This window comes from Rattus rattus, chromosome 15, assembly GCF_011064425.1.
Source record: "Rattus rattus isolate New Zealand chromosome 15, Rrattus_CSIRO_v1, whole genome shotgun sequence".
In the NCBI taxonomy this organism is placed as follows: domain Eukaryota; kingdom Metazoa; phylum Chordata; class Mammalia; order Rodentia; family Muridae; genus Rattus; species Rattus rattus.
Window position 1 is genome coordinate 73,936,939 of NC_046168.1, and position 21,886 is coordinate 73,958,824.

The 21,886-nt window shown below is 42.9% G+C and overlaps 1 protein-coding gene across 2 annotated transcripts in view; it reads right to left on the minus strand.

Annotated features, from left to right (window-relative positions):
- The window catches only part of Slc12a2 (solute carrier family 12 member 2), a 67,835-nt gene that overhangs the window by 22,813 nt on the left and 23,136 nt on the right, over nucleotides 1-21,886 (minus strand). For both annotated transcript variants that reach the window (XM_032886086.1, XM_032886085.1), the window contains exons 8-17: nucleotides 19,833-19,960; nucleotides 19,648-19,732; nucleotides 18,043-18,194; nucleotides 15,679-15,786; nucleotides 14,429-14,552; nucleotides 13,666-13,767; nucleotides 12,274-12,429; nucleotides 10,844-10,943; nucleotides 6,936-7,047; nucleotides 4,841-4,981 (exon numbers count right to left, since the gene is read on the minus strand). In XM_032886086.1, coding sequence (XP_032741977.1) covers nucleotides 4,841-4,981; nucleotides 6,936-7,047; nucleotides 10,844-10,943; nucleotides 12,274-12,429; nucleotides 13,666-13,767; nucleotides 14,429-14,552; nucleotides 15,679-15,786; nucleotides 18,043-18,194; nucleotides 19,648-19,732; nucleotides 19,833-19,960 — 1,208 coding nt within the window. The remainder of the gene's footprint in view (nucleotides 1-4,840; nucleotides 4,982-6,935; nucleotides 7,048-10,843; nucleotides 10,944-12,273; nucleotides 12,430-13,665; nucleotides 13,768-14,428; nucleotides 14,553-15,678; nucleotides 15,787-18,042; nucleotides 18,195-19,647; nucleotides 19,733-19,832; nucleotides 19,961-21,886) is intronic.

Consider the following 21,886-nt stretch of genomic DNA (forward strand, 5'->3'; position numbering starts at 1 on the left):
GTAGCTTTGTAAGAGGGCACCATTTCCAGAACCACGAAGCTCGCACCACTGACGCTGTGCAGGCACCCACAGCTTCTTACACACACCAGCCTTCCCTCCCTCACACACACCAGCCTTCCCTCCCACACACCAGCCAGCCTTCCCTCACACACACCAGCCTTCCTTCCCTCACACACACCAGCCTTCCTTCCCTCACACACACCAGCCTTCCCTCCCACACACCAGCCTTCCCTCCCCACACCAGCCTTCCTCCCCCCACACACACCAGCCTTCCCTCCCCCACACCAGCCTTCCCTCCCACACACCAGCCTTCCCTCCCTCCACACACCAGCCTTCCCTCCCCACACACACCAGCCTTCCCTCCCCCACACACACCAGCCTTCCCTCCCCCACACACCAGCCTTCCCTCCCTCACACACACCAGCCTTCCTCCCCCACACACACCAGCCTTCCCTCCCCCACACACACCAGCCTTCCCTCCCACACACACCAGCCTTCCCTCCCCCACACACACCAGCCTTCCCTCCCCCACACACACACCAGCCTTCCCTCCCCCACACACCAGCCTTCCCTCCACACACCAGCCTTCCCTCCCTCACACACACCAGCCTTCCCTCCCTCACACACACCAGCCTTCCCTCACACACACCAGCCTTCCCTCCCACACACACCAGCCTTCCCTCCCTCACACACACCAGCCTTCCCTCCCTCACACACACCAGCCTTCCCTCCCTCACACACACCAGCCTTCCCTCCCTCACACACACCAGCCTTCCCTCCCTCACACACACCAGCCTTCCCTCCCTCACACACACCAGCCTTCCCTCCCTCACACACACCAGCCTTCCCTCCCACACACACACCCCTCCCACACCCACACACCAGCCTTCCCTCCCCCACACACACCAGCCTTCCCTCCCCTCACACACACCAGCCTTCCCTCCCTCACACACACCAGCCTTCCCTCCCACACACCAGCCTTCCCTCCCACACACCAGCCTTCCCTCCCTCACACACACCAGCCTTCCCTCACACACACCAGCCTTCCTTCCCTCACACACACCAGCCTTCCTTCCCCCACACACCCAGCCTTCCCTCCCCTCACACCAGCCTTCCCTCACACACACACCAGCCTTCCCTCACACACACCAGCCTTCCCTCACACACCAGCCTTCCTTCCCTCACACACACCAGCCTCCCTCCCACACACACCAGCCTTCCCTCACACACACCAGCCTTCCCTCACACACACCAGCCTTCCCTCCCTCACACACACCAGCCTTCCTTCCCTCACACACACCAGCCTTCCTTCCCTCACATACACCAGCCTTCCTTCCCTCACACACACCAGCCTTCCTTCCCTCACACACCAGCCTTCCTTCCCTCCACACACCAGCCTTCCCTCACACACACCAGCCTTCCCCCACACACACCAGCCTTGCCTCCCCCCCACACACACCAGCCTTCCCTCCCACACACCAGCCTTCCCTCCCTCACACACACCAGCCTTCCCTCACACACACCAGCCTTCCCTCACACACACCAGCCTTCCCTCACACACACCAGCCTTGCCTCCCCTCACACACACCAGCCTTCCCTCCCACACACCCGCCTGCCTTCCCTCACACACACCCGCCTTCCTTCCCTCACACACACCCGCCTGCCTTCCCTCACACACACCAGCCTTCCTTCCCTCACACACACCAGCCTTCCTTCCCCACACACACCAGCCTTCCCCCACACACACACCAGCCTTCCCTCCCTCCACACACCAGCCTTCCCCTCACACACACCAGCCTTCCCTCACACACACCAGCCTTCCCTCCCTCACACACACCAGCCTTCCCTCCCTCACTCACACCCGCCTTCCCTCCCTCACCCACCCGCCTTCCCTCCCTCCCACACACCAGCCTTCCCTCCCTCACACACACCAGCCTTCCCTCCCTCACACACACCAGCCTTCCCTCCCTCACACACACCAGCCTTCCCTCCCTCACACACACCAGCCTTCCTCCCACGCACCAGCCTTCCCCCTCACACACACCAGCCTTCCTTCCCCCACACACACCAGCCTTCCCACACACACCAGCCTTCCCTCACACACACCAGCCTTCCCTCACACACGCCAGCCTTCCCTCACACACACCAGCCTTCCCTCACACACACCAGCCTTCCTTCCCTCACACACACCAGCCTTCCCTCCACAACACCAGCCTTCCCTCCACACACCAGCCTTCCCTCACACACACCAGCCTTCCCTCACACACACCAGCCTTCCCTCACACACACCAGCCTTCCTTCCCTCACACACACCAGCCTTCCCTCCCTCACACACACCAGCCTTCCCTCCCTCACACACACCAGCCTTCCCTCCCTCACACGCACCAGCCTTCCTTCCCTCACACACACCAGCCTTCCCTCCCTCACACACACCAGCCTTCCCTCCCTCACACACACCAGCCTTCCCTCCCTCCCACACACACCAGCCTTCCTCCCCACACACACCAGCCTTCCCTCACACGCACCAGCCTTCCCTCACACACACCAGCCTTCCTTCCCCACACACACCAGCCTTCCCCTCACACACACCAGCCTTCCTCACACACACCAGCCTTCCCTCACACACACCAGCCTTCCCTCACACACACCAGCCTTCCTTCCCTCACACACACCAGCCTTCCCTCACACACCAGCCTTCCCTCACACACACCAGCCTTCTCTTCCCTCACACACACCAGCCTTCCCTCACACACACCAGCCTTCCCTCCCACAGTGCTATCTTTAGATCTTCAGCACAGTTCTCTGTGCACCTTGTGCCAGAACTCAGTGACCAGAAGTACATGTGTTGTGTCAATTTCTATGTGTTATCACAACCATAGCAGAAGGAAGAACAGGCTGTAGGGGTTTTCAATTTTGCCTTCAACTACTAAGTAAAAGTATTTGCAAACATTATGGCTAGCTACATAAATTAAATAACAGCAAGGGAAATTCATTAGATTCAAAATCATGGAGAAAGTAAATACATGACCTATTTGTTAGGGGGTTGATTTGTTTGTCTTTTTTGTTGTTTTTCATTTTTTGGGTTTTTTGAGACAGGGTTTCTCTGAAGCACTGGCTATCTTAGAAATCTGTAGACCAGGCTGTTCTCAAACTTACAGATCCACCTGCTTCTGCCTTGAACCTTACCACAAATCTGTTTGACTGTGACAGAGAAACAGAAATTTGTGTGCTAATGAGTTTTCTTTAAGGAACAAATTCCTTCATAAAAATTACACTGATCAACCACTCAAAGGAAGTTTCTTGTGCCCGGATCATAAATTTCAGTTTTCTTTACATGTAAAGAGGTGTGTACATAAAACCTAGTTTTGTTCTCTAGAGATGGAAAGAGTCCTTTAAGTTGCCAGGCTCTTGTCCACTAGTGACTGTGACATGGATTTCCATAACCGTTCAAAAACACCCAACTTCTTTGGACAGGGCAGCAGTGGTCCTCGTGGATCTGGGCACAGACAGAGATGCTGTTAGTTCTGCCTCTAGCTGTCCTCCTTGATTCCCTGCACTCCTTTCTGTTTTGCAGCTGTGGAAGGCTTCCTTATACCATGTATTCCAGGATGACCTTGACTAATGGTAATCCTCAGCATCCCACACTCTGGGATTACAAAGGCATACACCAAACCTTGGTTCAATATGGCTTTTTAACAGTCTTTGTAAGGATTTATTTCACACCTTTTTCATAGATCAACAATTATTACAGATAACCCTTTCAAACCACATGTATCATACAGTGAATTTTCTGTGTAAATGGGTCTCTCTTCTATTTTGCCATTAAGTTACAGTAGTTTCCATATACTTAGCAACCCTGCCCGATGCCTATCCTTAAAGACTATTGATCAGTCTAAACTAAATTCTAAGATGTGCAACAGGATGAGCTGAGGACAGGGCTAGAAGCCTCACTCCACATTTAACAGAGCTCCATGGTCACAGGTGCTTCTACTTTTAATGTTTGTTTGGTTGGTTTTTAAGGTTAAAGTGGTAAACACTGTCTCAATTTATACTCTCCCTATTACCTTCAGGACCTACAGCTCAGAAGTTAGGGAAATAGTTTGGTCCAAAATCCAAAATAAGAAAGCAACAGCACTTGGGGTTGGGGATTTAGCTCAGTGGTAGAGCGCTTGCCTAGCAAGCGCAAGGCCCTGGGATCGGTCCCCAGCTCCGAAAAAAAAAGAAAAGAAAAGAAAAAAAAAACAAAAACAAAAACAAAAAAAACCAAAAAAACAAAAAAACAAAAAAAGAAAGCAACAGCACTAACACTCAAAGCTGGCACTTAATCCTAAATTTCCCATCGTGGTGCCTATAAAATCCATAGAGTAAAAGAGAAGTCTAAACTTAGAGCTAGCGAGTAAACAGAAATAGGAAGGACAGGGATTTTCTGAAAAGTCAAATAAAGATAGCTATGGCCCAACATTTTAAAAACAAACCTAGTGGGCAGAGGAGGTGAGAAAAGCTAACAGAAAGAGACTTTTGGCTCAGGTGACTTCCAGATAGGTTCTTTGTGTCACCCTGCAACACAAAATTTCTGGAGATTTCTAAACTATAAAACAAAAATAGCGATTGAGAGCTATCCTCAAATGATCTACATTTACATTACCACGAAGAAAGAACTGGGGGGGTTTGGGGGATTTAGCTCAGTGGGGGTTGGGGATTTAGTTCAGTGGTAGAGCGCTTGCCTGCAAGCGCAAGGCCCTAACAAGGCCCTGGGTTTGGTCCGAGCTCCGGGAAAAAAAAAAAAGAACTAGAGAGAGCATAGGAGCTTTAGTCACATGCGCCCCTCAAAGACCATCACCTGCATCAGGTACTGTGCACCTTCCCGCAAGTCATCTGCGTGAACCGGAGCGTAGAAAGCCTTCATTTTGTTTTTAATGAGCCATCGCTGATATTTGGCTTGATCAATGGACATCTCTTTCATAGCTTGTCTTCGGGGACCCTTTAAATTAAATTATCAAGATTTTTATTTAAAATACAATCCATTTTACCCAAATCCACATACAGAAGCCATCCTCTCACACCAGAGTGAAGGAATGTGCTGTTAAGGGCTGGGGTGAGGAGCGAGCAGTAGAGCCTCAAAGTCTCCCAGGAAGGAACTCTAATACGGAAGATTATACAAAACTGCTGCTGCCTGGGGAAGAGAGGCCGCAAACAAGATTTTAAACCAAGTATTTCAATCCTAAATTAATGAGAGAAATCTGCAATTACAAAAATGGAAAAGATTACACAAAGCAAAATAAAAGGCCTTCTATTCCTCTACAGAAAGTTTACTAGTTTGCTTCTTTGGTCTAAGTGTCTGGGTTACTAAATCACAGTGACTTGAGAATATCATTGAAAATCGAAGGAAAACATATTCTTCTGTTCCTAGCTGAAGCAAATGATCTTTGCTAACCCAAGATTCCATTTTCATCCTTTTATGCAACATATAAAACTTGTTAAGCACAAATATTAATACAAATTTTTCAAAGTACTTAAAAAGTATTTATCTTCAAAATAACTATGTAGAGAAAAATACAATCTTTCCTAAGTATGTTGCCTTTTTTATAACATCTTGGGCTCAAGCACTAGCTTCAAGGAATGAGCTAGAGACAGACTGGAAAACGCTATACACCCTAACCATACATCTAACCAAGGGCTCTCTACACAAGCCCGTGTGTACGCACCGATGCTTGTGGCCTGGGCTATGCACCTAAGAGCAACTGTCACAGGTGGTGCAAAACAATGCACAACACATTCCTGGCACCTAAATGAGCGGGCAGAATCTGAGGAAAAAATGGCGCTCTAGTTTTTCTTTTTTTGTACACCCCCTCATCCCCTGCCCATGGCCTATCATTTATTTGTTACTCTTAAAGGTGTATTTTTAATTAGGCTCAGATTTAGAAACAGTGAAGACGGTCTACATTTCTTGGCACTCTGTTCCTCACATTTTTCTCTGGCTTCCCTTCATTCTCTTGGCCAAACGGTTATTTAATAAATTCTGCACCCTCCTCATTTTCTTAGTGTGGCCCCTGTGTCACAGGATGGGAGCAGGAACATGCTGAGTCTTGGGTGCGCTGGCCTGGGCTTCCCTCCATCTTCGTTCGATGGTTTTCTGCTAACACACTGGCAGATGCCATCATCTTTAGAAACCTAAATGTCTTCCGGTTCTGAGTAGTTCTCCTCTAGGAACTACTGCCTCCATCTTGTAACCAAGTTGAGAGCGCTCAGACTGGCATCCACAATGTCTCTCCAACAGGGGTGAGCCCTTAGAAGCTCTGAGTGGCCTGTCACAGGAGTGCTGCCTACTCGGCAGCAGGCACCCCCTGCTGTGCATCAAGACTCCTTGCTTCACAGGAATCCCTGCCAATGAGCCAATGAGCCGGACCACAAAACCCTGCCACAGCACTGGCAGCTACTTCATAACCATGTGCTCCTCACACAGGGCACCAAGTCTGTAGCTCGCATCAGCGAATCCCCAACAGCCAATCAGGAAGGAGATGGTCAGCTTCAACTGAACACAACTGACCAGGAGGTGCCGCAAAAAGAGTCACCTTAGTTTCTTATGCAGAACAGGTGTGGCATAGATTCACAATTATTTTCAATATTGAGAATGATTTAAGAGAAAAAATGCACTACCCTTTTGGGGTGAAAACATATTATTTTAGACATTTTACTTACTCCTCGTTAAAATAACTATAGTTCAAAATATCCAGATCTTTTTAAAAATGTTATTTTGTAACTGTTTAAAGAAAAGGGTGTTTTGAAGAAAACATCTCAAAAAAAAAAAAAAAAGAAAAAGAAAAAGAAAAATCCTACAGATTTTCCTAATGATTTCTAATCTAGAAGGTCTATTAATCACAGTCCGATTGAGGAGTCAAAGGCATTTCACTATAAAAAACAAGACTGATACATACCATATGCACATGGCCACAGATCATTAAACCAACATTTTTCGTGAAGTCATGAACAAGATGCAGTAAAGCAGGCCGTGAGTTTGGAGAACCTGTCATTACAAGACACTGTGGCCTAATTTAAAATTTAAAAAAAAAAAAAAAAATTAGAACAGTTTGAAATTTTTATGTAGTTTCTCTAAGATCTAAGGCTACACTAGAACTTTAAAAATTCATCTTTAATCCTTCCAAAGAACCCAAGTTCAGTTCTTAGAAGCCAAGTCAGGGGCTACAACTGCTTATACCTCCAGCTGGCCATTAAGGGCCCCACAGAGGGGCACATGCACAAATACACATACATATAAGCAAAGGTTAGAAAATGCAAACCACCCAAATGGTTCTGCTAAGATGGTCCCTCAAAATAAAAATAAACAACAACAAAGAAGCCTAACAACAAATATGTTACCTGATATACCTCTACAATAACAAGCAATTCTACTGTGTCTCTGGGAATACTACAGAAATTACCGTGTTTAAATGGAATAACAAACTGTCCCAGTCACTTCATAGATCCTGCAAAACTTACTGAGCACAGCTAACCCGAAATAGTAACAGGTAAGTTCCATGATGACATAGACTTAAAAATCAACCATCCATCTCATTAAGCTTCCTCTTCAGAGTGTTGGACATGTAAAATCAAATACAGCAGTTTGATCTGCCTAGTTCAGTTAGTTCTACTGGGCTAAAATCTTCTAATTCTAGCTAATAATGAATGGCAAATGCCAAAACTGCACTCAATTATCTATATAAACATGAAAGTTGACAAGATAGTTGTGTTTTAAACCACTGTCTTTTTGGTTGGGCGTGGTGGTGGATGCCTTTCATCTCAGCACACAGGAGGCACAGGCAGGCAGATCTCTGACTTTGAGGCCAACCTTGTCTGGATAGCAAATTCTAAGACAGTCAGGACTAGAGAAGGAAACCCTGACTTGAAAAAAAATAGATTTTACTAACTAGAGGAAATCAATCTTGTTTATATAATAGTCAGTATCCACTTTAGCCACCAAATATGACTAGTCAAGTTCCTTAAATTTGCCACCTCTATAATCAGACAAAAGCAAAGAACGACTAGAGCTCCGATGGTAAGAACTTGGAGAAAAGCTCAGCAGGTAGGAGCACTTCCTTTTCTTACAGAGAACCACGCAGGGTTTCCAGCAGCAAGGCTTGGAAAAGGAAAAACCTTTCAGACTGTAAATTTAAAGTTGGTGATTAAACACAGTTCATCATTTTAGAGGATTTGATGCCCTCTTCTGATTCACAGATAGACATATACGTAAAAATATACATATACATAAAATAAACTAAATAAGTCTTTTTAAAATTAATTCTAACTTAGATACTAACTTTTATAGTAGTCTCTAATAATAAAAACATTAACGAAGACTTTTAAAAATACTGACTTATTTGGCATTTTAGTAAAGTAGGTTACATATCAAGTCTGTCTGAGAGGGTTGCTTTGGAGTAATCAAATGTAACATCATGGCCCAGACTACTCAGTGCCCTCTTCTGACTATCTGTTTAGCTTTGCAGCTTCTGCAGGTGGCGTGATTTTCTAGAGGGTAACCCCCCCCAACACACACACACATGCACACACACCTTCCTAGAATAAAAAAATAACTGTGAGTAACTTACAACCTGAAAGGTGCTCCTTTTCCAGGCCTCACTACTTAAAAGTAGTTCTTCCTGTATTCTTCCTCATAAGCTAGATCACAGATGTAGCAATCTGCCTGCCTGCCTGCCATGAACCATCCATGCCTGGACATCTACCAGTGCCTTTCTTACTCAACTGTTGTGTTTTAAAAAGCTTCCTAGTGGGGTAATTTAGAGTCTCCTCTTAACGATTCTGTTAAAAGTTATAAAATCACAAAACTCATGAAATAAACACCGGAGGATACAGCACCAAAACACTGAAAGCTATAAAGAAGCAGAATGGTGAAGGAACAAACTATGAGACACTAAATGAAAACCTAACAATGTAAAGCTACTGATTCTAACCCTCAAAGGCGGCAGCATGGATTGTCAGCGGCCGGGCGTCTCCAAGTATCTCAGCCAACTGTAGCGAAGCTGAGTCAGAGACACCGAAACCAAGAGCCCTGGTCTCCTGTGCACAGAAGAAGCAAGCGGGCAGTGCCCAGGCCCCTCCATCACTCTGTGGCAGCTGCCTGCGTCTCCTCAGCTAAAGAGGCCTCTGTGGGCCAGACCCTGAGGTAGAAGGGCAGGCTCGGTGGTCTAAAAGGAGAGGACTCAGAGAGTTGTTCATGGGCAAAGACTCTGAGACCTGCACCTCCTTCCCCTACCTGGCTCTCAGAATTCTGGTAACAAGGACACACAAACAGCTTAAAATATTCATTTCTGAGAAATCTAATCAGATCAAAAAGAAAGCCTTTAAGATATCTTAAATTCCCCAAGGAATGAGCAAAGCCACATTAATCTGTGTTAAGGACCTGACTGGCAGACCGCAGCACCAATGCCCAGACGAGGAAGCCAAGAGCTGTACTTCAGATGAATCCAAGAACCAAACTAGAGAAAAAGGGACAGTGAGAAAGAAACTTCAAGTAACCTGTTTGGGAATACTGATGAGGGCAGAGGTAGATTCAAAAGCCAAAACCAAAAACCAAAAAACAAAACAAAACAAAAAGGCAGAGGGTGATTAATTCTAATAAAACAAAAAAAACCAAAAAAAAAAAAAAAAAAAGCAAGAAATTTACACTGTGTCCACCTTGTTTAAAGTCATAAAAAAATAAATGTTACATATGAATTATATCAAAGTAACACCATAAAATATACTGGAAGTATAAAAAGAGCACACCCATGTGCTATGACCAGAGAGGGACGATGACAGTTAAACAAGCATGGGAACACACGGCAAGAAACACAGCTCTATGAAGTCTCCCAGCTCTCCTCTCTGTGCTATGTTATTATAACTTCAATAAGAACTAAAGTTCACATGCCTATAACCTCACGACTTGGGGGTGGGTACAGCCAGAGTCCTTGAGTTATGGGACAGTTGGGTCGCATAGACAAATAAGTAAACTGCAAAAAGCGAACTGGGAATAAAAAAAGAACTTCAAAAAATCCATTTATAAGTACACATGAGTTTTTGCTGGTTTAAAATTAATTGTGACTTTCGTTCATATCTTCATTTATGTTACACAACTTACAAGAGAGTAATTTCTATTTTTTGTCATACTTGACATCAACTGCCCAGAATATGCTAACATTAAGGACTGCTGACAGGGTTTGCATTTCTTCCTCCCCAGCCCGTCACAGGCCAAGCTGTGATGTCTGGGGACTCTTCACTTAGACAAAGGCACCATAGGTGAGCAGGCGCCCACACAGCAGCACCGGGAGCAACCGATCTTTAGTCTTAATAAAACTACAAGAACAGACACACCAAAACAGTCCTATCCTAGGCATCCCAGCACTCAGGTAACAGAGGCAGACAGATCTGAGTTAGCCTGGTCTACGCAAAGGGAGTTCCCAGCCAGTCAGAGCTATTCAGCGAAACCCTGTCACAAACAAACAAACAAACAAACAAACCTCTTCCTCTGGCCCCTGCAGGCACCAGGCATACACATGCTGCACAGACACACATGCAGGCCAACAGCTACACATAAACACTCTTACAGAAACTTATAAATAGATATACAATATAAAGGGTCACAAAGAGAAAAAACTGTCTTCAAATGACAGTTCCAAAACTTACAAAATCTTTTTCAAAAGAAGGTAACCTTTATGTAATTTGGTTTTGAGTAATTAACTGCTCAAGACCACCCAGAGTATTGTGTACTCCTCCACACAGAACATTACTGAAGAATGAAGGGTGTAAGGATGGCTGACTTAGCGGGCAGAGAATGGTACCCAGCACCTACCTGAAGTTTTTCACATGGTCCTCCACCCCAGAAAGACGGATTGAATGCTGCAGTGCGCTGAGGTAAGTCAGCGCTTGTGTGGAGGATCCCCAGTTCACATCTGTGGGGAAACAGCATCATACAGAGTAACACCAAAGGCAAAGGATTCAAACCCAGGAGACTGACAGCAAATTTTCATGTTGAAAATGTAAAATGAACTACTCCTCTAGAACCTCACACAGTTCCGGGACACAGCACAGTAAGGCTATGGTCATGCCTGCTGTTACACTTGAGGAAAGGCTTAACATACGAAAGGCTTGAGGACGGCACTGCAAAGGAGCACAACTCCAAACATCCCTTAACGACTGCGGCCTGAAGGGCGGGCAGCTTTCAGTACAGTAAACATGGTCAGGCTGCTTGAACATGACGATGTCCTTTCCCATTGAATAAAAGGCTAGGGCCTTAAATGACTTTAAACACTGGGAAGTGTGCTCCCGGGACATTTCAGAGGAAATGTCTGACTCTAAGAGTTAGAAACAGCGCCTTTGCCCATCCATTTCTGGAGCCTCCATTTGAACCCAGAAGCTCCTCATTTCACATGCAGGTTAAATAGCTTCACCACTGTTTAAAACGACTGTGCTTTAACTGTTCATCTTCCGTTTTAACCAGTGGACCAAACTTCCCTTTTTCTGACAGATCTTTTTTCTGTGTTCTGAACCAATCCTAATAGCACTTAACCCTCATAAATGTAGAAAATGGTAATCGCTGACTCTCAGTTTAAGAACAATTATATTTACATATTTTGGAAAATATCTATCTGTATATCTTTCCAACATTTGAATTCCATGCTACATAGCAGTTCTAAAACAAAAAGAGGCAACACACACACACACACACACACACATATACACACACACACACAGACACACACACACAAACACACACACACACACACACACACACACACACACACACACACACACACACACACACACACACACACACACACACACACACACACACACACACACACACACACACACACTCACACCACACACACACACACACACACACACACACACACACACACACACACACACACACACACACACACGGGTAGTAGCCACAACAGTGCTGCAAATCTGGAACTTTCAAAGAACAATTTTAGAACATGCTAAGTGCAACAGAATGTTAGTGTATTTTTTCTTAAAATAAGGTTAGTCATAATTAATGGGTGAGAATGAAATTCTATAGGAATAAAACATCTTAAAATAGTTTGTTGACACTAAATGTAGTTCAAAAAGAAAAAAAATCCTTACTTAGAAAGGGGGTATTTTAAATTTTACATGTGACACTTTTTCAAATATACGAAAGATGCTTGAATAAGAAAAGTTACATAAAAACTTGTCAACATTTTCTAGTTTAAAATACTAAAACCAAAGTCTACTGACCTGGCTTTTTGTAAGTGACATAAATGTACAGTCCAAGAACTATCACATACGTGAGCAGTGCAGCCCACCAGTTAATGACGAACATCACTATGCAGCAGAGAATGGCTCCAGTAAGGGAGATCCACATGTTGTAGTACTTGAACGCAGGACGCCACCCTAACGACGACAGGAAGAAGACATCGCTCAGATCTCTCTCTGCTTTATACAGTGGTGCGTAATTGTGTATAAAATAGCTTTCTTTATGGCTGCCACACTCAGATGACTTCAAGTATTAAATGCAAGCATAATCCCTAAACAGTAAAGTCAATGACTGTTATTGATCACAATTGGTTTTGATAATTTTTAACAACAAGGCAATATTTTCCTATTACTACATCTTCTCAGACCTTTAGTCAAAACAATCTTTTAAAATGTAAATCAACCTACCACAGTGAAAACTAGAGAAATGGCATACACAGGAAAGGTCTCACCCTGACCCTTAAGAGGGCAGCTTTCCTCTCTGATCCTCAGCATGACACGCTCGCGCTCTAATAGCTGCATGAAACATTTCAAGAAACCTGCCCATCGAACCAACTCTAGATGTGAGCTCACTCATACCTGTCCATTGGTGTTAATGAACTTAAACTACTCGTAAGATGTTAAAAGATGATGTTCTAACCTGTCATTAACAGCTAAAAATATTTTTTTTTTTTTTCCGGAGCTGGGAACCGAACCCAGGGCCTTGTGCTTCCTAGGCAAGCGCTCTACCACTGAGCTAAATCCCCAACCCCCTAAAAATATTTTTAACTACATCAATACGTTTTTATTTTGAAGGTAAAGCTGAGGCTCAAGCATGTATGCTCACACTTCCTTCTTCTAAGAACACCACGTGGTTTAGCCTGCTCTGACAAACTTAGGTGCCTCTGTACTTTCCACACCTTTACTGATTTTCAACCCCCCCATGGTCCTTTTTAAGTTAATAAAGACCCTTATGTTAGAATTCCACAGAACTCATTGTTAAAAATACATTGGAGGCTGGCACTTAGGGTTCAGTGGTAAACTATGTGCTTATCAGGCATGAAGCACCAGGCGGAAAAAATTTTAGAAGGTTATTAAATAAGGACAATGCTCTGAGAACTGAATCAGGTACACAAATAGTAAAGACATTTTAAAAATAGGAAATAATTATTTAGTATGACAAATGCCATTGTCAATGTTCTGAAGGAAGTAACAGTGAAGGAAGGAGGAGCTTGTCATCAGTGCACTTCAGGGTAGAGACCTTGAATTTGATGTGACAAAAAGAAAACACTTTAATGAACTAAACTCACACAAACCAAATTTTAGAATTGTGAAAATTGTTTCCTCTGAAATAAAAGCTACTAATACATTCAAATTCTTAAAATGTAAAATCACCTGGAGACTTTGCAAGTGACGCATGGAATACAGAAAAGTTGATTAAGGCGTATGATGCGAGAAAGAAATTAGAGATAATTGGAGCAATGACATTCAATTCAGCTGCAAAAAAAGAAAAAGAAGTTTAATGGTATTGAAGACTTCAAATTTTGAAATACTTCTAGTTTTTAAACAGCATCATAAGCACCCTTAAATCTACCACAAATTGAAACTTAGATCTTGTATCACAACTGATGGCATAATTGGACTTTCAGTCAACTAATCTGCCTGGCTACACAAAACTCTTTAGAGTCCATGCTGTGTTAGCAGTGAGGGGTCCATAGCTGTACGTATGTCAGTCAGAGGCATTATCGTTCTTGGGGACACCAGCAACCTCTCCTTTACACTATCATTGCATGGATTTCAGGAAAAGGTGCATGCCCATAACCCTAGTCCTTATGAAATAGAGGCAGGACCATCAGGAATTCAAGATTATCTATGACTGCAATAGCCAGGCTGGGCTACACGAATCTTAAAAAAAAAGGGGGGGGGGGACAGGAAAGAAAGAATAGGGACAAAAAAAAGAAAGAATATTCCTTTTACCCTAATTTTGCACAATGGAATTAAGTTTAATAAGTAATACCAGGTACTACTATTTGCAATATTTTACTTTGATTAGAAACTAATTTAGTATATATTAATAATTTAATATTCATGATATTCACAGATAACACTATATCAAAACATACCAAAACCTACATAATATACCATTCATAGAACTAACCAATTAAGATGAATCCAAGTGCAATTAAGAATGTTAAGATGTAACCACGAAGAGGTTCATTATTTTTTCCATAACCTTTAGCAAACATCTGGAAAGCTGGGTAGATATTGTCCTTACATAGAGCCTAACCCAAGGGAAAAAAAATACAAACATTAAAACAAAACACATAAAACTTACGATGTGCAAATCTGCAAACAGATAAAGTATGTTAACCAGGAATGAAGCCCAAGTCTCTCCTTTCTGATACTATTTGTTTCCTGTCTCTCGGTGCTGCACCGACAGACTATAAAGGACACGTGAACAGTTCAGACAGCTGAAGGCTAGATGGTTCATAACACTGCTAAAGATTTTGTTTATCTCACTCCATCCCATGTTAAAACTCTATTTATGAAGAATCGGAGGAGCAGTCATTCAAACAAAGTACAATAAAAAACCCTAAAAGTTGGCATTATGATACAGTGTACCTAAGGCTTTAAGAAAACCAACTCCAAATCTGAAATGAAAATGATTAAAAACCTGAAGTATAAAGTTGAACTACTTTTCTCCCAATCCTAACAGATATTGTCTTAAAGGTCCTATTAGACAACACTGCTATACTTCTTGCTACAAATACGGTATTAAGAGCAAGGCTAGAAAGTCAACACTTATCACTGTCAGATGTTTAATGACCACCATAGGAAGCAACACTCATCCTAGCTATCATGGCTTCTACTACAGTTGCTGCACTATGAGCCACATAGAACAGTCAAGTTGGCATCATGTTAACTGAAACCACTATTTACAGTTCTGATTTAGTCTTACGCTACACTCCTAACTCGACAACGGTCCTAAACTTTAATGCTAAGTATGCCAAAAACAAAACCCACCTAATCCCTAAAATATTTTTAATCCCTAAAATATTTATTTTTATCATTTTCAATTATCTATGTGTCTGGAGTTACAGCTGATTATGTACACCCAGTGCACATACTGGAAACTGAATCTAGATTCTCTGTGTGAACCTGTACTGCTGAGCCATCTCTCCAGACCCTCCAATCATCCTTCCTAAAGACATTTCAAGGCTGTACCTTGACAGTAGGAAAATGCACAAATGTTTTTAGGGATCTACACAGCATTTATATAAATAAAATTTACACCAATCTTGATATATGTATATGCAAACAAACACATGAGATTGATAAGGTAATTTATCTGAATTTGAAATATTATTTTAACATCTCCTTCAATAACAATAATATGAAAATATTTACCTGAAATATTTTGGGAGCACTCACAAGAGATGCCAGTGCTGATGAGAGTGTGGCTGAAAAGATACCTGCAGAGATCAGGGGTGCAAATCCTGACACCATGCTCATCACCTTGAATAAATGACAGAACAGAGTAAATACTCACAACTTGAGGTTTCTAATAAAGAAAACTAATACTAGAAATAATCTGATAGGAATCTGGTAATAGCAATGAGAAGTAAATTACAAATTATTAAAATAGGTCTCTGACTTAAAAACCCTTTCCTCATAAATTTTCAAATGCACAAATGACGGAAAATGTGGGTAATGAACTACCAACTACACATCACCAGGTTTCAACCACACACAACGTGGGCCAATCCCACACCACGTTCCAAAGACTCCTGGCTTTTTAATGCATAAAGGATCAGTCTGTATCTCTTAAGAGATGAAGACTTTTGAAAAGTCTAACTACAGCCATTAGTCAGCTTAGTTATCTGAACTTTTCTTCACAGTATCCCTATGTTGTCAGCAATCAAACTGCCCCAACTACCCCATTTTCTTGGTCATTTCAAGACAGGTTTGTTTGTTTTAAACAGCTCTCAAAAATGACTGCTGTTAATTTGGGTAATGTGGTTTTCAATATTTGTAATATATGGTTTCATACTGTTGAATTTTTCTAATTGTTTTTCCTGCCACACTCTGGAGCTCCTATCCTATATCCTGTGATGTGCTGACCCTATCTCTCTATTACATAACTCATTTCTCTCATCTAGGTTCTAGAACACTGATGGTTAGATCTAGCCAGTAAGTCAGACTGAGGTAAGCTCTTATGAAAGTGTATTACATACATCAAGAGGGTTTATTTGTACGGGCTGTAAAAGTAATGTAGGTATGAAGTTTTTTAAGTACATAACAGTTAAAGGTAAAAATGCCAAGCCAAAAAAGGTTATGATACAAATTCTATTCTGCTTCTAAATACCTGGGATACAGGAAGTTACAAGCAAAAGACAATTAGTCACACCCTGATAAGTGACGAAGGTAACATGTACATGCAGTATATTGCTTCCCCTGTGCATTGTGCCCAAACACTTCTGCACTTGCGTGTGCACTCCTCCCACACTCAAGAGTTAAGACATGAAAACTTCAGGCTCAATTCTCAGAAGCACTGTCCTTTGCACAAATCACATCAGTATCCTATGCTTAGTATCAGAAAATACTGTAGGAAAAGTCAAGTAGGACTTCTGACTTTCCAGTTTATGTTTTCCCTCAGCACTTCTAAAATTTAATGGTGAATAGGAGTAGAAAGGATGTAGTGACACTGATTGAAAATAGGGGCTCCATCACTGTTGTCCACCACATACAGCAGCAAAGATGACAGGCAAGATGGCTGTCCAAATGAAGCACTGAATGGAAGTAAGAAATGCTAGCCTGACTGCCAAAACATGCATAAACACAGGACTAAGTCCAGGACAGACAGAAGGTTGTGAGAGCTCAGGGGTTAGGAGCTTTGACTTACAGAATGTTTGGAAGGATTAGGAAGTGTGTCCTTGTTGGAAGCCATGAGTTGCTGGGGTGGGCTTTTAGGTTTCAAAAGTCTACCGTAGGCCCAGTGTCTGTCCCTCTCTGCCTGCTATCTGAAGATCAGGAATTAAATCTCTCAGCTACTTCTCTAGCAACATGCCTGCCTGCGTGCCACCCAGATCTTCACCACAATGACAATGACCCATTCTACTTCCCAAACGCTGGGATTACAAGCATGTGACGCTTCACCCAGTTTGTGTGGTGCTAAAGACTGAGACCAGGACTTTGTGAAGGCTAGACAAGAACCTCCCAACAAGCTACATGCCCAGCTCTATTGATCAGTATATCTTAATAGTTTATTTATACATAAACAATAAAGGTACTACTAATTACTAAGAAGCTAAAATTGCTAGAACTATTTTGGAAGAAGTTAATCTGACTTCAAGATTACTACACACACACACACACACACACACACACACACACACACACTACGTGAATCAGGACTGACACCAATGAACAAATACACCCAAAGCTCAATGGAACAGAGCAGACAGAAACCAGAAACAGACGAGATGAAATGACTTTTATGAAAGATACTTGTTTCATGGTCTTCTGAAATAGTATAAAATAGGATACCCATGTGCTACATGTATACACACTGTACACTAGAGTTTACTTTCCCCTTTTGCCTGGTTAATGATGACAGGGTTTAGTAGTAAGGGCAGAAAGTACAGTAAGTAGAAGGCAGAAAGTAACAACCGTCTTCCCTAATGGACAGGGACATTCTGAATGGCCAGATTTCAGGTGGTCTAAACCCTAGATAAATACAGAATGTCTACATCATATTAGCTCAATGCTCACCTGAAAGTTGTTCATTAGCCCATAAGAACAGGTGTTGCTTTCACAGTAGGAAAAGTCAAAGTTTAATTTGCAGGCTGCAGAAGTACAGTTAGTTAGCTCTGTTGTAATGGTGTCATTAACGTTCCCAGTGGCATCCCGGACAACACAAGAACCTAAAGCACAAGTGACAGTGAGAGTCAGTCACGTCTGCATTCCTCCTAAAACTACCCCTCCACTCCCGAAGAGATTGCAGTGCCGTATAGGCAACACTCATAACAGCATTACTGCATTTACACACAGCTTGACTCTGAATGAAGTCAGACAAGTTTTGGGGTGACTAAAATCTAAGTAATGAACTGAGCCTTCTATTTAAAAAAAAAAAAAAAAGTGTGTTTCCACAAATGCAGGAAACCCTTATATAAATATTTCAATCCCTAGATGGACTACAGAGCACTTGGCTGCTTGTTTCCCTCTACCTTTCAACCATGCTGGCAAAAGCACCTTTCCCTCTACATACACTTGAGACCTTACAGGACTGGAGACAAGAGCCCTGTGTCTCCAATCAGCTTGCAAGCAGCCATGCTTCCATGTCCTGTGCCTGTTTCTTTGGAAGACAGTCACTGTCTACGCTAGGCTGGGCACACTGAAGGGAGAGCCCTGCCTCTGTGTCCTGAGCAAGAGGATGGATCCCACAGTGCCATTACACCACACCTGACATTTTGGGTGACAAAGGTTCTGTTGCTCTGAACTAGTCACTGGCCCGTCCTGAGCACCCAGGGGCGGCCACTGCTTACGTAGCACAGATGGAATGAAGTGACCATGAGGTCTGGCAACCGAGGAGGGTCAGACATGTCAGAGATGTGTCCTTGGCAACAAATTACTTTAAAGGTTGGAACGTAAGCAGTTACTCCCTCAATTAAATTAAAAACAATTTTTTTTTTTTTTTTGGTTCTTTTTTTCGGAGCTGGGGACCGAACCCAGGGCCTTGCGCTTCCTAGGCAAGCGCTCTACCACTGAGCTAAATCCCCAACCCCAATTAAAAACAAATTTAATTTAGCTCAACTACATAATATAAGCACTTTTGAAAGTTTTAGGGAAGCATAAATTGTGTTAAATGAGTATGCTTAAACGTATAGTTGTTTTCCCAAACAAACTTCAGAATTATGTATTAAGAATATATTATATCCAAAATCATTTTTAAAAGGCAATTTGGCCCATCAGTTAGCATTTCTAACTTTTGTTCAGTTAAATTTCAAAATTACACTAAGAGATAGCTATGAAATTTGAAAATAGAGTTCTGTTGCTACTTCTGAACAAAATAATTTTTAAATGTGGTAAAATTACATTATTCTTACTAATTATACATGGAAACCTCTTACCATGAAATTAATAAATCCAGAGCTTATAATTCTGTTTGAGAATGAATAGATGCATGTAGAACAGGGTCCTGATCCTTGAAGACTGTATTTAATATTAAAGAGTAAGAACAATAACTAATTTAACAAAGCAACGAACTCTCTGACTTTTCACCAACACTACTGGAATAGCAAAGGCGGAAAATGATGTAGTACCACTTACGCTAGAAACTCGCTCAATTCCTGAGACAAATAAACCAAGGCTATTTACCTACAGACACTGCGATTCCTATGTAAACCACTGTCGTAATCAAAATGGCTAAGAGCGTTCCTTTGGGTATGGCTGACTGAGGATCCTGAAAGACAAGAAGACATTTTTAGTCTATCTCTAAAAGTAAATGCACACATGTCATTCTGTTTCACATCAGTAATGATACAGTTCTTCACAACACTTACTGCAAGGTCACCCGAGATGTTCGCCCCAGCTAGAATACCAGTTGCAGCAGGAAAAAAGATGGCGAATACAGAAAAGAAAGTCTCTTCTTCTCGAAAATCTGGTCCAAAGTTCTCACTAAATATTTCAGCTACAGAAGATAAAATATTTTGGAAATTACTAGACAGCAAATAAGACCAAAATAATTTAGGTTAAGAGTAATCCGTATATATGGTCTCCACACAACAGCTCATTCTTAGTTAATGACAATTCAGTTATCAGTGCTCCTGTTTTCTGGTGTGAAGGAATGGTTGGTAATCAAAAGCTGACCTAATTTTTGTTATATCCTACTTTTTTGGTACTTCTTACCAGTAATTTAAATAAATTCTAAACTTAATTGTTATCACTAACTCAAACAGAAACCACAAGTATAGATCACTAACCCACTCTCCCCCAAACAAAACAAACAAAACCAAAACCACAAGCATCTCCCAAGAAAGGAGGCAGGGGATACCTGCAGCCAGTCTGCCCCACTCTCCACTGCCCACTGCCACTCCCAACTATTTTTAACATAGCTTTCCCTATTTCCTGACCAGATATTTTTGGCTAAAAACTAAAATAAACAGTCTACAGGAGCAATTAAAAATTAAAATACGACAATCTCCTGAAGTTAGTTTGAACTATGAAGACACCAAGAGAGAAAATACAGTTGGCAGGCCAGGACCAAGACAAATGCAAGTGTGCCCTGAAAGGAAGGAAGAGTGTGGTGGGTAGTTATCTCGTCACCTTGAGGAAAGCTATGCTCACGCCAGAGAAGGGAACTCTAATTAAGACACTGCCTCCTCCACAAGACCCAGCTGCATGCAAGCCTGTAGGACATTTTCTTAATTGCTGATTCACTGGGGAGGCCCCAGTGCATTGTGGGTAGTGCATCACTAAGCTGGTGGTCCTGGGTTGTATCAGTAATCAGCACCCCTCCATGGCCTCTGAATCACTCTGCCTCCAGGTTCCCGCCTTGTTCTGACCTCCTAGGACGATGAACAGGAACATGGAGCCAAATCAAGCCTCTCCTCCCCAAGCTCCATTTGGTCATGGTAGTTCACCCCAGCAGCTGTGACCCTACGGCCTGATCACCTGATGGCTTTCCGGTTTCCAGAAGACCATCCTGCATGTGCCTGGAGCAGAGCTCCTGGCCCGCATCTCTGCTTACCATCCTCTCTCCTCTCTTCTCAGTCTCAGATTCATCCTACTACTCAATGAGATCTCCATCTTTCCCTCTATTTACAGTACACATGTCCTTCTGTCCACTTACAGCATATAAAAGTTTAAGCCAGAAAGCCTTTCCTGTCCAGCTTGCTTTCTGGTCATGGTGCTTCCCTGTAGCAGCAGTAACCCTAACTAGGACAGGGTGAGAGAGGTGATGGACTCGGCAACCACCGCTGAGAGCAGAGCAGCCGTCTCACAGCCGAGGAAAGCCTTTCACAGAGGAGAGGGATGCGACTCAGAAAGGAGGAGACAACCATCTATGCTGTTCTATGTCGGTGTGGCTTAATGGAAGCCCGCTCAAGGACTACTAATCACACTATCTGGTTAAAGTCAGATGGAGACAAGGCTATGCACTGTCCCAAAGTATCACGTATTAAATGGCAACTTCCCAAAAGGGAAGCCTCTTAGTCATCACATCAACAAAAGGATAAAAATTAACATAGCAGTGGGGAGACCAGTTCAGGACCTTATTCTGGGTGCTGAGGACACATCCCTTACAAGCCAATATAAACAAAACACCTGGAGAAATGACCGCACAGATAAACAAGAACTGTTATCATCTGGAAGACCAAGTTTAATGAGACCGAAGATCACATAGTGAGTCATGGTTTGGCTTTGTTGTGAAAAAGGCAACCAACTCAATGCAACTGACCCTGGACCGAAACACCAGCCATTGCTATTAGAAGGCCCACGAAGACTGAGAAACACTTGTGCATCCATGCATCCGACCAAAGGTACATTTCCTAAACTGCCATTTTCCTTAGTAGATAGGAGGTGACGAATTTAGAGACTAAAAGTCATGATTTTTACA